General features: G+C 36.6%; 1 protein-coding gene across 1 annotated transcript in view; it reads right to left on the bottom strand.

Moving 5' to 3' along the window:
* Nucleotides 1-2489: 2489 nt before the first annotated feature.
* The window catches only part of LURAP1L (leucine rich adaptor protein 1 like), a 47538-nt gene continuing 35606 nt past the window's right edge, over nt 2490-14421 (bottom strand). The window contains exon 2 of the mRNA XM_001111395.5: nt 2490-3237. Within this exon, the coding sequence (XP_001111395.1) occupies nt 2863-3237 (375 nt within the window). The 3' untranslated portion in view covers nt 2490-2862. The remainder of the gene's footprint in view (nt 3238-14421) is intronic.

The raw sequence follows: 14421 nt of genomic DNA on the forward strand, positions 1-14421 counted from the left end.
CTGAATGCAATTATATGTGGGGCTCCAAGTACCTTTATAGTCCACCCACAGTAAATAATATTTTTTGCATTTCCAAACATTGATGAATACTTAAAACTTTATACTATGTACTTTGGGGGTGACTGGTAGTATAAACATTGTTTCCTTGAAGTTTAGTTAAGACTCCTAGGGATCTTCCAGAGTTCCTTTATTTGCAAAACTCCAAAAATGTACTAGTTTTAGCTTGTCTAAATTCCTTACATCTAATTATTTTCCATCTATTAAAAGACTAACAAGTCCATAAAAATTGAGAGATTAATGTAACTGAGGAAAATTCCATCTTCTCTGGGAAAACACAACTCAGTGTAGGCAGAATAGTTTGAAAGATACTACAACTTTTTACTCCTTTTCCTTCTGGTGCTGACAGAGGTGAAATATCAAATGGTCCAGGTCAGAGATTAGTTACGGGGATTCTTCAGTTAAAAGTGAGGCACTCCTGTGTACTCACTCTCTTGAGACCAATGAATATGTTAATAGTTAGTGTTGCTTAATTGTTTATTGCCTTCCTTTCGGTAGAATCAATTATTAAAAAATTGTTGGCTTCCATGTGGTTCCATGTAAGCCAGGTCAGAGATTAGTTATGGGGATTCTTCAGTTAAAAATGAAGCACTCCTATGCGCTCACTCTCTTGAGACCAATGAATATGTTAATAGTGTTGCTTAATTGTTTATTGACTTCCTTTTAGTAAAATCAATTATTAAAAAACTTGTTGGCTTACATGTGATTCCATATTTTTAAATGGTGGAATCTATATTTGCTGTCTTGCAAAAAATACTGGAATTAATATAAAGCATATAAAATATTGAAACTTATAAAACCAAAAACGTTCTCAAGTGTTCTGCCAATGTTCATTATAGGTTTCTTAAAATACAATATATAAATGAAACCTATTCTAGACACTTCTTCCACATTATGCTCTTGTGCTTTTTGCATTTCCTTTCTCCAGAGGGAAAATTTATAGAGGGCATGGGGTGGACATATAGCAGGGGAAGCGGGTTGCATGAGAAGAGTGTAACAGAAATTTACCAGATTGTATTCACGATCTGAAACTGATCTGAGAACAGAAATAGCCTTTCATGTGCATGGCTTGTTCAAGGCAAAGGGCGGGTTTTAAAGAAGTTAGAATTTACCCTTGATGGCTCATACTCTTGCTGCCTGCCACTTCTCTGTAGTTGAGGATATTCTCCTTGCAAGGCTATAGACATATGGTTACATATTTCATTATCTTCTGTTTGAAATTGGTTGGTTACATTTTTAATTTTTGTTATAGACTTACATTTGCTTTCTCATTCCGATTTTGTTATTTAACATCAATAATTACCAAAGAGGTTATTGAGTTTTACTGTTAGGAATAAGACAGATGCAAGTTAAATCCTAGATTTGACACTTACCAGGAGACTTGTCTCAGTAGCCTGCCTTCTATTTGCCTCAATTTCCTCAAACATAGGCTGGTAACAGTCCTCACATTATGAGACTGTTGTGATGAGGATTATATCAAGCAATTTATGGGAAAAGATCAGTGCAAAATATAAGCCCTGATATATGTTAATTAGAAATTGAATAATATATGCCTTGGAAACAAACAATAAATTTGACATGTGTAGTAAGCATATAATAATAAAGGAAATTTGGGTGAAATATTTTTCGGGTATGGACATTTCTCACTTATAAGAAGGAAGACTTTTTGATTTGTATTGTAGAGGGTTCAGTCCAGAAACATTTATCATTACGAAGAACAGCATGAAATCTTAATTAGATTCCTTCACTAGGAGTTATCAAGATAAAAGAAATGCAGAGGATTAATAACATTATATCAAAACTAAATGTCCACTCTCTATGTGAGTTACAATAAATATTCTATTTCAGAAAACTAAGAGATTATTTATTTATACTAGGATGAACAAATATCATACTGGACTTCTTAAATGAATAACAATTCTGCTTCCCTACTATTGGGATATTTATCTGTCTTTCTATCCATCTGCTTGTATGCATCTAAGTATTTGTACATCCTATCAGAATTGCAAAATGCATACAAGTAAATGCCAACAAAATCTCAAAATACAATTAAATTTAGGACATTTTTGCCTTGAATGGGCTCCATACTTAATCTCAATTATTCTTTGAAATTTGGAAGAATAATATGTATTATAACACAAATAAACATATGATTTGAGTTAGAATCATTGATGACAAAATGTTAATCGAAAGTACCAACACAAGGGTGAGTTGGTTGAACAGACTGTGTGTAGTTGGGGACTTCCAAATGATTGTCATGTGGTCGTGTGTGACTAACAGTATTGTTGATTATACACTAGAATGTTGTGGCCTAGAAATAATGCTTAATTTTGTTCCAAGCATTTTGTTCAACCTGATATGCAAACAGTAATATATCTCAATGTCTCCTGGAAGATGAAACCTTAAATCATTTAAGAACACAAGCAACAAAATTAACTGTTATCAGACTTCGGTTTATTGTAAAATTTAGCAAAGTTTTTCTTGTAATCCCTGACCCGTTGCTCTGAAAACAAAAGCAAAAACATAATTATTGCTTATACTTTTCCCCCTACTTTGTTTGTGCTACTGTAAAAGAAGGGAGAAAATCATTGTAATAAATAAAAAATAGAGATATAACAGAGGAAAATAAATCAGTTCAGATGAGAAGTATTAGGAGCAACAGAAATACCATTAAGCAGTTTCAAAATCAGCTTCTTTTAAAAAGGTCATCTTATTAAAATAAAAATCACACCAAAAATATAGCAGCAGAGAAGAAGGATAAATACAAGTTAATTGCACACCAGTCCCATGCAAAAAACTGTGTCACTAGCCAAAGCAGTAGTAGTCTGAATCCAATTTAGGACGCTTGTGTAGTGCCTGTGGGTCCTCTATTAGGGAGCTGTCACTGAATTGGTCCAAGTCTGAAGGGGTCTGATGGCCTGGGACATCATCTGCCAATGTGTCCAGATAACTTCCCACGGAAATGCCATCCAGCCCATCACTGCCATCGTGTAGGCTGTTGTAGCTGCCACGTAAGGAGGTGCTCTGACTCTCCAACAAACTGCACAGGCTACCACTGAGGCTGCTGCCTCTGCTGGTAATGGTGGCTTTCTCTTCAATCATCCACTTGATGGACTCGATGCTCTCATTGATTACAAGCAACTGGCGCATGAGCCTGACGTCTGTGGCTCTGAGGTTAATCTATGGAGAAGGAGAGAAAAAAGACATTCCAGTTATTTTACATTCTTGAAAGACTTCAAATTCATTTGGGGACTTTCTGCTGCATTTCAGAATTTTAAATTCACAGAAAAAAATATAAGTGGACTGGATCTCAGGAACTTTTGAAAATTGCTGACTGATGGTAGGAGTTGTAATAAAAAAACTCACTTCCTGCCAGATTCATCAGGCTCCAAAAGGTACAACAAAACCCCTGCTGCATCCCTGACCCTAACCAAGTGGCCTGAACATATCATATTGAATGGCAAGTTCTCTACTACAAAATTTATTTTCTCTTTGGCCAGATTAAGTTCATTAATGTTTACATTGTAGTATATATGTGAGTCCTGAGGGGTGGGGAGAAAATGAAGGTGAAGAAATTAAGGAATCATCCTCAGCTCATGGAAGACTCTAAAAGCCTCTGATTATAGAGTGATAATGTGCCAAGTGTCATCATAAAAGTGCAGCATTCATTAGCAAAATATAATAACACTATATGGCAGGTATTATTATTTTTGTCTTCATTTTACAGATGAAGAAGATAAATCTATAGAAAAGAGTTAAGAGTACAAGAAAAAGGCCTGTATTCTTAATGACTATATTAACATAGACAGTGCTGAATAATGCTTTTGCTTTTAAGAAACAAATTGCTCTAATATTCCCTGAATCCAAAGGATGGTGATACACTAGGCTGATCCAATTTATGAGATGAAGTGAACAAATATTTCTGTAGATCTGACTATTTGTTTCAGATATATCAAGGGCACCGCAATCAAAAGTGGGATATCAGATGTTGGGAAGGTCTGAGATCTCCCTTATGTGCCTTCTAGGTGTGTGGTCCTTCTGATAGATCTAAGTTACTTCCGGGATATCTATCTCCACAGCCACAAAGCAGAGTCTCTTCGCAGGTCCCACAGTTTACTGTAAACATTTGGTAATATCAAGAGGTGGTGTTTGGGGAGGTGGTGCTGTAAGAACTCCCATGATTGTTCTGTTGAAACAGAAGAGATAGGGCTCTTGAGTCCAGAGCCTGGCAGGGCCATGTTTGGCCACTAGAGGTCCTAGTCACATTCTCTATGGTTGGTTGGTTTGTTTTTTTGAGACAGAGTCTGGCTCTATTGCCCAAGCTGGAGTGCAGTGGCGCAATCTTGGCTCACTGCAACCTCTGCCCCCTGGGTTCAAATGATTCTTCTGCCTCAGCCTCGCGAGTAGCTGGGAATACAGGCACACACCACCATGCCCAGCTAATTTTTAGTATTTTTAGTGGAGACAGGGTTTCACCAAGCTGGCCCGGCTGGTCTCAAACTCCTGACCTCGTGATCTGCCCGCCTCAGCCTTCCAAAGTGCTGGGACTACAAGTGTGAGCCACCACACCTGGCCTTCTCTATGGTTTAAAAATTGATTTCTGTCCCTCCAGTTGGGTTATTGACCCAAAAGTCTCAGTCATACTAATTCTTTCGTAGGATCCAGAGCTAATTCAGATTTATGTCAGTTTCTGGAATTATCTGAATTAACATTCATTCTTGTATGACTCACACTGTAAGGAAGAAAAGAGCGAATTGTCCTCAAAAGTATTCATTTGTATTGTAAAAATATTTCCATGTGAGGAGTTAATCCATAACTGAAGGATTGAGGGAACATGATGAACAAACATTAGGAGAGGTGGAAGTTCCATTAATAACTCCAAGAGATGCAAGATTGTGCAGGTTTCAAAAGAGTAAAAATATATCTATGAATACAAAAAGCATAAAGTACAATTTAAAATCCCTTAATTTTACTGGAATATTGAAGTGACTTGAGTGACTTCTTCGTCTTCTCTGAACAAAGCACTAAAAATAAATTGCACAGGGAGTAACAAAGAAAATTACTTTTCACTGAGACGTTCATGAACAGAAGGATGTGAACTTAGCCTTGAGATGCCCCTCTATTTGTTGGGGTGTCTCAGTAACCTTGCAATGACTTTATGTTGAGGAAGGAGGGTTTCTGACAGTCTTTATGTTTAAATTCATCCGCACACCCTATGAGCCAGGAAGACGATGGTCAAGTTACAAGTAATACAACAAATATTTATAAATCAACAACAATTTGCCTAGGTCCACTGAGCAGCCCAGAAAAATCAGTATGAGTCAAACTTTTGCAAAATTATTCAGCAGTCATCTGTAGCAGATAAAACATGCTGGCCCCTTATAAGGTATGGCACAATATCAATCTGACCATTTCCCAACAACTCCCCAAATGAATCACAGTTGCATTTATTCACATCTCCACCCTCTCCCATGAAAATGTTCCAGCCCATTCCCAGCTCTGGGCATGCTCCTCTGTCATTCCCCATTCTTGAAAAACTTCACTCTCTTCCTCTCCAAATACTCTCCATTCTCCAAGTCATACTTCTCTCATCAAGCACTACTTGAGGGCTCCAGCCTCCTCTGCTGGCCTGCTTTACCACTACAGTCCTATTAGCTTATCTCCCAACATAGCTTAACTTTGTACTCTCATATACTGCCAATGATTGTCTTTCAGCATTTTCAACTAGGCTGTGAGCTCCTAAAAGAAAGAAGCCATGTCTCACATTTCTTCTATATCTTAAGGTCTGTCCTAAGCATTGGTTGATTTTTGGGAATAGTCATAATTAGTTGATTTTTGGAAATAGCCATAATTTTAGGAACTGTGAAAGTTTAGCTCTTAAGACAGTAGTAATACATGTTCATAACAACTATGCCACCAGGGGTTAAAACATACTTAGAATACATTTTTTTTGTCAGCAATTTTTTTCTGACTTACACAGTGGCTACATCAAGTACAAGTTTTTCAGTTTTATTAAGCAATGAGAAGAAAAGAGGAGTGGACTATGAAGTAACAAAAGCTTCCTTTGACCATGAAATGCCTTATTTAAATAGGAAAATCTTTTTTTTTTTTTTTTTTTTTTTTAACTGAAAGGAAAACATTCACAGGCCATTGAACCACTGTTGGGAAAAAAAACGACGAAAGCAAGTTGGTTAGAACGTGTTGATCTGGTTGATAATGATTATAGATTTAACTGTGTCTAACCCTGTGTCCTCCCAGGAGAGAGTAAACAGCTTCCCACCGTGGGAGCGCTGGGCATGCAGGTTCACACGCTGGCAGGTCCATCACCAGGAGCTCCAGGCACAGAGAGCCCTGGGCAGGCCCAGCTGCTGCACTCTGCTTTCTCTAAGCACCAAGGTGCGGTTATGCTACCGATGACCCTTGAAAGTATGAGCAATGCACCAAAGAACTAAATCACAATGACTCTTCTGTCTCTAGTAACTGCTCCGCCTTTCCTCACTGTTATTCATTTCAGTCTTTATGAGGTCTAGCCATCAATTAAAAACAGAGTAGCCTTGCCCTGGCAGCATGAAACTGTGTGTTTCCTTCTGTTGGAGTCTTACAAGGTCCCGCAACTTGACTTTGAGGATACTGAGAGTTGAGATCTCCTAAGGGTCTGAGTTTAAATGTCACCTCCTAGGAGAACCTGATTCCTGATCAATCGTAGTATGCAATACCCATGCCTAGATTAATATTACATTTTCATGTCTGTTTCCTTCATAATATTTATGACTAGTTGAAATCATAATCTTTATCATGGATTTACCTATTATTTTCTGTTCCCCCATGAGCATGGAAGCACCACAGAGTGCTTGGGTCTTGATCTGTCCTGGTCACCACTCTATGCCAAGACCTAGAAGAGTATCTCACACAAAGTAGGTGCTAAATTAGTACCTGTCCAACACCTGAATAACAAACATTGCTTCAGATTGGATTATCTGTTGGAATCTGGGGTTTTGCTGTGGGTCAGTAGTATGTGACTTGAGAGGGGAAACAAAGTAGCCTCAGGAAAGAACATTTCAATATTGAAGCATTCCCAGCAGATAATCCCTTCTATTCCTTCTCCAGATTCAAACACTGAGTAACTGGTGTGAGGTTATTCCTAGCTTAAATTTACAGAGTATGAGATAGTATCTCTAAAAGGAAGTGGACTTCAAGGTGTGAGTCACACTCCAAACATTATTCTATTTGTTCAAGGGTGATAACCGGTACTAGCACAGTGTGGGTGTTCTGTAAACACTTGGCGAAATGAATTGAACAAAGGGAACAAACAACCAGGACATGTACCAAAAAACAACACAACAACAAAAAAATAAGGTTTGGACTGATTGATCCAAAGGTCCAAAGATATGTGGATGTCCTTTCTTCTTTTCCTCTTCATTTCCCCTCCTCCACACTTGTCCTTACAGTTTATGTCATATGGTTCAGCTTCCTACTTAGTCTCTCAGGCTTCAGGATTGTGATGTCACAGGTCTCTGTATTTTAGGGAGAATGCGGAGATTTCATGTCATTTTTTTTTTGACAGGTGATGAACTGAGTCTATGGTAGAACTTGAAATGAGGAATCTTGAAGGAGAAAATATTCTTAACAGTAAACTTTCCCAGACACCTTTTTTTCTTCTAGGCTGCCATTTTAATACTGAAAGAATACAAAGGTTATACGTTGGCGCAATGGAATCTAAGAATGCAGTCGGATTTTTGGTTGCTAATCAAGTTGACTTCTTTGTGATGTTGTATGAGAACCATGGTACTGACTCCAATCTGCCACTGCCACTATCTTCTTATTTGACCTCTGGAGAAAGCGGCTTGGCATACAGGGCCTCAGTTTCCTTATACATGAAGAAAAATTAGGAGATTTCATTCCGAGCTGCAGTGAACCATGGGACTCAGTGAAGGTGGTAAAGTAGTTCTGTGAACAAAGACTAATCTTACCCAATAAGAAGACTTAATTCAACTGAGGCATCCACCTAACATACCTGCTTTTCATACTGAGATTTCCTTTCAGATGTTTAATAACGTCTTATAACATTTCAGGCATTTAATGTTTAATTTAGTAAGAAGATTCTACAGATCAGATAATCTCAGGATTTCCTTCCATTTTGATATATTCTCTGATATTTTGCATTCCTGTGACCATTTCATTACAAAATTGTCTCTACTATGGAGAAAATTATGCAGGCTATAGAGGAGACAGAACAGTCAATTCTGCTGCTCAGTAACTCCAGCACAAGATGTAGCTGGTAAAAACTCATGGCTAAGGCCGGAAGTTTGGGCTTGATGTTAATTTTAGGTACTTTATCCGAAATTTTGTCATAATAATACTTTTTGCTTTCACTATTTGGGTTTGAATAAAAGTTATTTTTTGTATTCCACTCCACGACAAACATGCATATCATCTTTAATATGTCTATATATTAACTGAAGTGTGCACATGAGCTGCTGAATGTATCTTCCAAATAGGGACATTTTTTGCCTTTCTCGCCATACTGGAGACTTGGATAGCATCATATACTTATGTTTCTCATAAAGCACTCCTCCATTATTGTTACCCTTTTATTTATGAATGTCAACTAATCAGATAAAAGCAGGTCACCTGCTACTTAGGCATTTCTACTGCAAAATCCACAATATTCAAGATGTAAATCCCAACCATTCTGCAAGCTGTAATATGAATTATAAGGAAGAAGAACTTCTTTGCCAGTCCATAGTCACATACATTGAAGGAAGAAAGATTAGACTTGCTTTTTAATGTGATGTTCTAATCCTGGTTTCTCATTAGGAAAAACTAATCATCATTCTCTCTGACTTGTAGTTGGTGGAAGAGAGTTTAGTTCTGTCAAGGCCTCTTTTCTACCCACATTTATTTTAGAATATATTTTTAAAAGTCTATATGAACTGAAGAGCTGTTGTAAAAGCACTTGGAATGTTGTTTTTCCAGAAATTCATTCCAGTTTGTTTGCTTGTTCCTTTTGCATAACCTTCTTGTGTCCAAATTTATCCTCTCTCCAAACTCAGCACATCCTCAATTTGATGATCACAGAAGATTTTCTGCCTACCCATCTTTAAAATTTCCAGCAGTTTTTTCAATATCTGTACTTATAAAGCACTCCTCTGGTTTCTCAGAAGATCCATAAAATATTATCATCTTTTTGCAGTCTGAGAAGACACTGTACAACATTTCCACTCACTGTTTTTGGTTTGGAATGGTTCAGGTGAAAAGCCTACAATTACACAAAAATCAGTGCTGTTCCTTCCGCCAAAGCTTTCCTTCACTTTCTCAGTCAGTTCAAAATTTACAACAAAATTTGTTTCTAATTGGGCAACAGAGAATTCCATTTTTATATCAGTCAGCTTTGTCTTCCTCCATTTCTGTTGTTTATATGTGGAACTGAACAATAACTAAAACAGTTCACTCTTCCCAGAACCTTATAGAAGAGTAATTTCCCCAAAGATTAAATTACATACATAAAAATACTGTCATCAGCACAGTGGACTGATTGATGTTGTTTTGATAAAGTAGAAAGCTGTATGTGGTGTATTTGAAAGGGGCATATGTGACTCCCGTGAATCATAAGCATAAATTCCGGCCACCAGGCCTGCTCGTGAGATCTGTACAGTTCTTCTGGTGAGTCATCTGATTGCCAAAGCAAGACATGCAGCTTTTCAGTATGATTTCATCAGATTCTAGGTCCAATTGATACTTAGATGCTTGTGATGTCAATTCCTTTTCCATATTCTAATACAGTGAAAACTGTTTCCCTGAATATTTTCAACGTGAATGTGCAAAGTGTAATTTAGGCTGATGCAATAGGCTATAAATCACCTGAGCCAAAATTCATTTAGAATGATCTAACAAAAACATGGACTCCCCATATTCACAGCAGAGAAGCTTATTCACATTGAACACAGACCAGAGAAGTGTTTCCACTGATTTATAGTAAGTATTGTGCATGCATGTCTTTTCAGTTTTAGAACTTAAAATATTCTTCTTTTCACATGGAAGACCAGGGCATGTTAATGTGCTCCTCTGTGATCTGTAGTGGCCGCAATTACATTGTACGGGAAGGACACAGGGTAGTGTGCCAGTAAATGTTTAACAAGCAGCTTCCTGGGAAAAATAAACGTGCACACACACACACGCATGTGTATATACATACAATACAAATGTGCTGATATAGAAGATGTATAACACATTTTACAGATAATAATAAAATATACAGAACTTTCTATTGTCAATTTCATATGACCAACTGATTTCAGAGAATGCTTTTATTTATTCTTGCTGGACTCTTGTATGTATAGCAAACTATGGATGCAGTTCAAACAAAATTTCACAAATACAGTTAATTGGTAATTAATTCCTCAATAATTGTTATCGTTACACCTGATATGTGATCCACTGTTAAATTCTTTGTCACTTAGTGAAAAATACATTAATTAAACTGAAACCTGTTTCAGCCTCAGCACTGGTTATGTTGGAATTTTACTGGGTCATCAATGATGTGAGCAACTTCTTCACTGAATTGAATAACAGTTTTCAAATACATGGAGAATATTTCCCTTTTTTGACACTATTGGACATGTAATAACTAGGGACATGCCACATTTTTCAAGTTGAATCTGCAGTATTAACATTTTCTCTATCGCTTTCTTAAGTCTAGACAATCAATAAAATAAAAATCAAGTTCTGCTTTATCGTGTTTTTAAATTTATGTAGCATAAATACTCCTATATAGCCAATTTTAAGCTATCAATAGGATGTCCTTAAACATAAACATGGGATTGATAAGAGATACTCAGTACTGCAGCATATATGGTATTTTCACCCTATAAATACAATAGATGTTTTAAATGACCTCAAAAAATAATGAAAGTAAAATAAGTAGGAGGTGATGAATTTTGAGTCTTTATTACATTTGTTTTAAATTGCAGGTTTATATAAATACTTGTAAGTTTATATAAATACTTTAAATTTTAATAATGTCTGTAATTAGCAACTAGTTCACAAAACTCCTGAAAATTTAACAAAGAGCTCACACATATCAGAGGTATTGGCTTCAGTATACCATTGAGAAGGTGCGGAATGAAGGCTTTACTTAATTGATTGCATTTTGTGATAAGCAGATTAGAGACTTGCATTTTACCCCTTGGGGCTTTTATTTTTCTAGACATAATTAAAATCTGAATGTAATCTTATCTTTTACATTTAATAAAATTTGAGGTAGATGTAAAATATTTATACCAGAGTTTTTAGTGCCTTTTATGGAAAGATTTCAAATACTGAATATAAATGACTCGACATTGTTGAGACATGAAATATACTGAAAAAGGGAATAAGCCAGGTATCTGAACTCAGTTGAACATTTATGTTTTTGTATTATAATTTTTGATGGTTATATTTCTAAAATAAGAGGCCACTGTTATAAACAGTAGGCTTTATAATGCACAGTTGTTCAGCAATGCATTTAAAGATTGTTGAGGAGATAGGACTATAATCCCTATTTTTACATGATTCCTGACATCTTTTCTATCCAAATGCTTTATCTTCTCTTTTAGTAATTTCTTGATACTATAATTCAATCTGTTTGCCATGTATCTTATGCCTCATATTTCTTCTTCATTCTCCCAATTCTATTTCCTATCTGCTATGTGCAGCCCAGTAGTGCTTTAGTGAACTTACTTTGTAAAGTTCTTTGTAGGAGAGAACTGAGTTGCAAACAAAAGTGATCTCTGTATTTCTTTATAAAGCAACAGACAGTGAGTAAAATTAAGTGAGGAAGCAATCTCTGCAACAGAATAAAATGGATGGGCCCTGCTCCTAGAGCAGACATCTGCAACCTTGAATGGACCTATGGATCAAATCTTGTTAAAATTTAAATTTTGCTCACTAGTTTTATGATTCTGTACTTCTAACAAGTTCCTAGTTGTTACCAATTGTGGTAGGCAGTCTCAAAGATATCTCCCAATAACCACCCTCTTCTGGTATCTACATCCTCATGTAGTTTCCTGTCCTGGTATTGGATGGGCCTATTGACTTATTTCTAAATAATAGACTATGGCAAAAGTGATGGGATGTCATTTCTGAGAAAAGGTTACAAAAAGATTGTGGCTTCTGCCTTGTGCACACTCTCTCAAATGCTTGCTCTGAATGAAGCAATCTACCATGCTGTGAACGGCCCCTTGTGAGATGCATAAGGTAAGGAACTGAGATCTCTGGATAACAGCTAGCAAGGACATAGACCTGTCGACTGCTACTGGTCATGTGATTGAGCTGGGAAGTGGATCGTCCCTGGATCGAGCCTTGAGATGACTGCAGCCTCATCAAGGCACCTTGATGGCAGATTTGTGAGAGACACCGATCCAGGGGCCTTCACTTAATATGTGCCCAGACTCCTGAATATAGAATTGTGAGATAATACATGTTTGTTGTTTTAAGTTGTTAAGTTTTGGGATATTTGTTATGCAGCATGAATAACTAATACACCAATGCTGTTGGTATACAGATCACACTTTTTAGCAAGGTCCTAGAGATCTTTCCATTTGTGGATAATTTTGTTGATAGATGCTGAATCACCGTCTATGGAAGGCTACTTTATCAATATATTGCTTTGTAGTTTGAAAAAAAAGGAACAAATAGAGTAAGCAGTTAAATATTTGTTAACAAAAACAAAAAATGTTCAAGGAAACTGAAGGTCATTATTGGAAGAGCCATTCGCATCTACCAGAGGACAGCTTTTCTTTCCCCTAAGAGAAATTGATTTCTTACCCTGAAGGAGAAATGACAGATGATTTATGTTTGATAATTAATGACAAAAATGATGCTTTCAATATATTTCATTTATAAATTATATCCCCTATAATCTGAGGGTCATGAAAGTAGGGCATACATTGATAAGATAATAGACTAAACTTAGTAACATTCAGATATAATTTAAAGAGTTTAAAATACAGTGAGATTAACTAAACTGAAATTACTGAATTTTCAATATTGACAACTTTATTAAGTTGCAGTCTTGCTTTTCAGAATTCCTCATTTATTTGAAAATGTGCTTTGACTTGGCCCCAGTAGGAGAAAAAGAGGAAGTGATTAGGATGATAATAAAAGTTACTTATGTTTATTGAGTTTCCTTCTAGGAGTTAATTCTTTTTCATAGATTAACATTTTTTTTTGGAAAGACCTGTACAATGGCCCTTTGCGTAGGAAATGTAATGAAGGCTCAGATATTTTACTGCAAATATTTATTTTCACCTGCCATTGATAATTTGGTAATATTTGGAATACTTTATGATGCTTAAGATCAGTTTTGTTTTGTTTTTCATGTGGTGTCTAAACACTGACTAAATATTTTCATTTGGAAACTTTTGGGTGGGACTGTCCAGATGGGAGAGTTTCACTAGCTGTAAGTGGTGATCTGAAGAGCATCCAATAAGAGACACCTGACATATTCCAACATTCACTGATAATACATTAACTTTCCAGTCTAGTGATTTATTCATTTTTAGCTTTTTAAAATGGCTTTAGGAATATTGATAATAGTATTTGCCATTTATCAAATGCTTCCTATGTGCCGTGTACTTAGCTAGATGCCTTAAATATTAATTTATCTAATAAATGTAGTGCCATTCTTACAACAAATTGGTGAAGAAGCTGATTATTATTCTCATTATGGTTCCAGTCTGATATGTAACGGGCTCAAAAGTCATCACTCCCATCTTCATAACAAGAAAAAAAGCTGAACAAACTGGAAATCAACAACTATTCTTAGGTTCATCAGAAAATTGAAGTCATTGGGTAAATTGCAGCCCCAGAAGACAGATAGATGGATACAGAGAATCATAGCTTAACAGGAACAGAAAACTGGAAGCAGAAGGCAGAAAGCCTTAGCTTTCTGTAGGAACACTAAGTGTAATTGATGAATTGCTGGAAGGTTAGTGTGGACTAGCTTGTGAGTTAAAAAACCCAAGGGGTCCCAGTCTCAGGGGCACCCCACACTTTCATGAGTTTTACCTCCAGGAACACTACCAGGTTCTCAATATCCCCTGTGTTTCTGGCAGGGAGAGGAAAGTGCGGAAATATATCCAGACCTCTCTAATCTCCTTAAAAAAGCTTGTCCCTAAGGGAACCTATTTTACTAGAACCTAACAGACTGGAGTTTTACCAAAGCTGAATCAACAAAATACCCAACTCAGTCTCGCTAAAGGACTGAGACCTAATTATGGACAGTAGAACACTTCGTCTTCTCCCATACCTTGCCACATCAATAAGGCTACTGTATAATAACAGGGGATTACAGCAAAAAGAACTGCAGGCCTCTGACCGTATTTA

The sequence above is a fragment of the Macaca mulatta genome, chromosome 15, assembly GCF_049350105.2.
Source record: "Macaca mulatta isolate MMU2019108-1 chromosome 15, T2T-MMU8v2.0, whole genome shotgun sequence".
In the NCBI taxonomy this organism is placed as follows: domain Eukaryota; kingdom Metazoa; phylum Chordata; class Mammalia; order Primates; family Cercopithecidae; genus Macaca; species Macaca mulatta.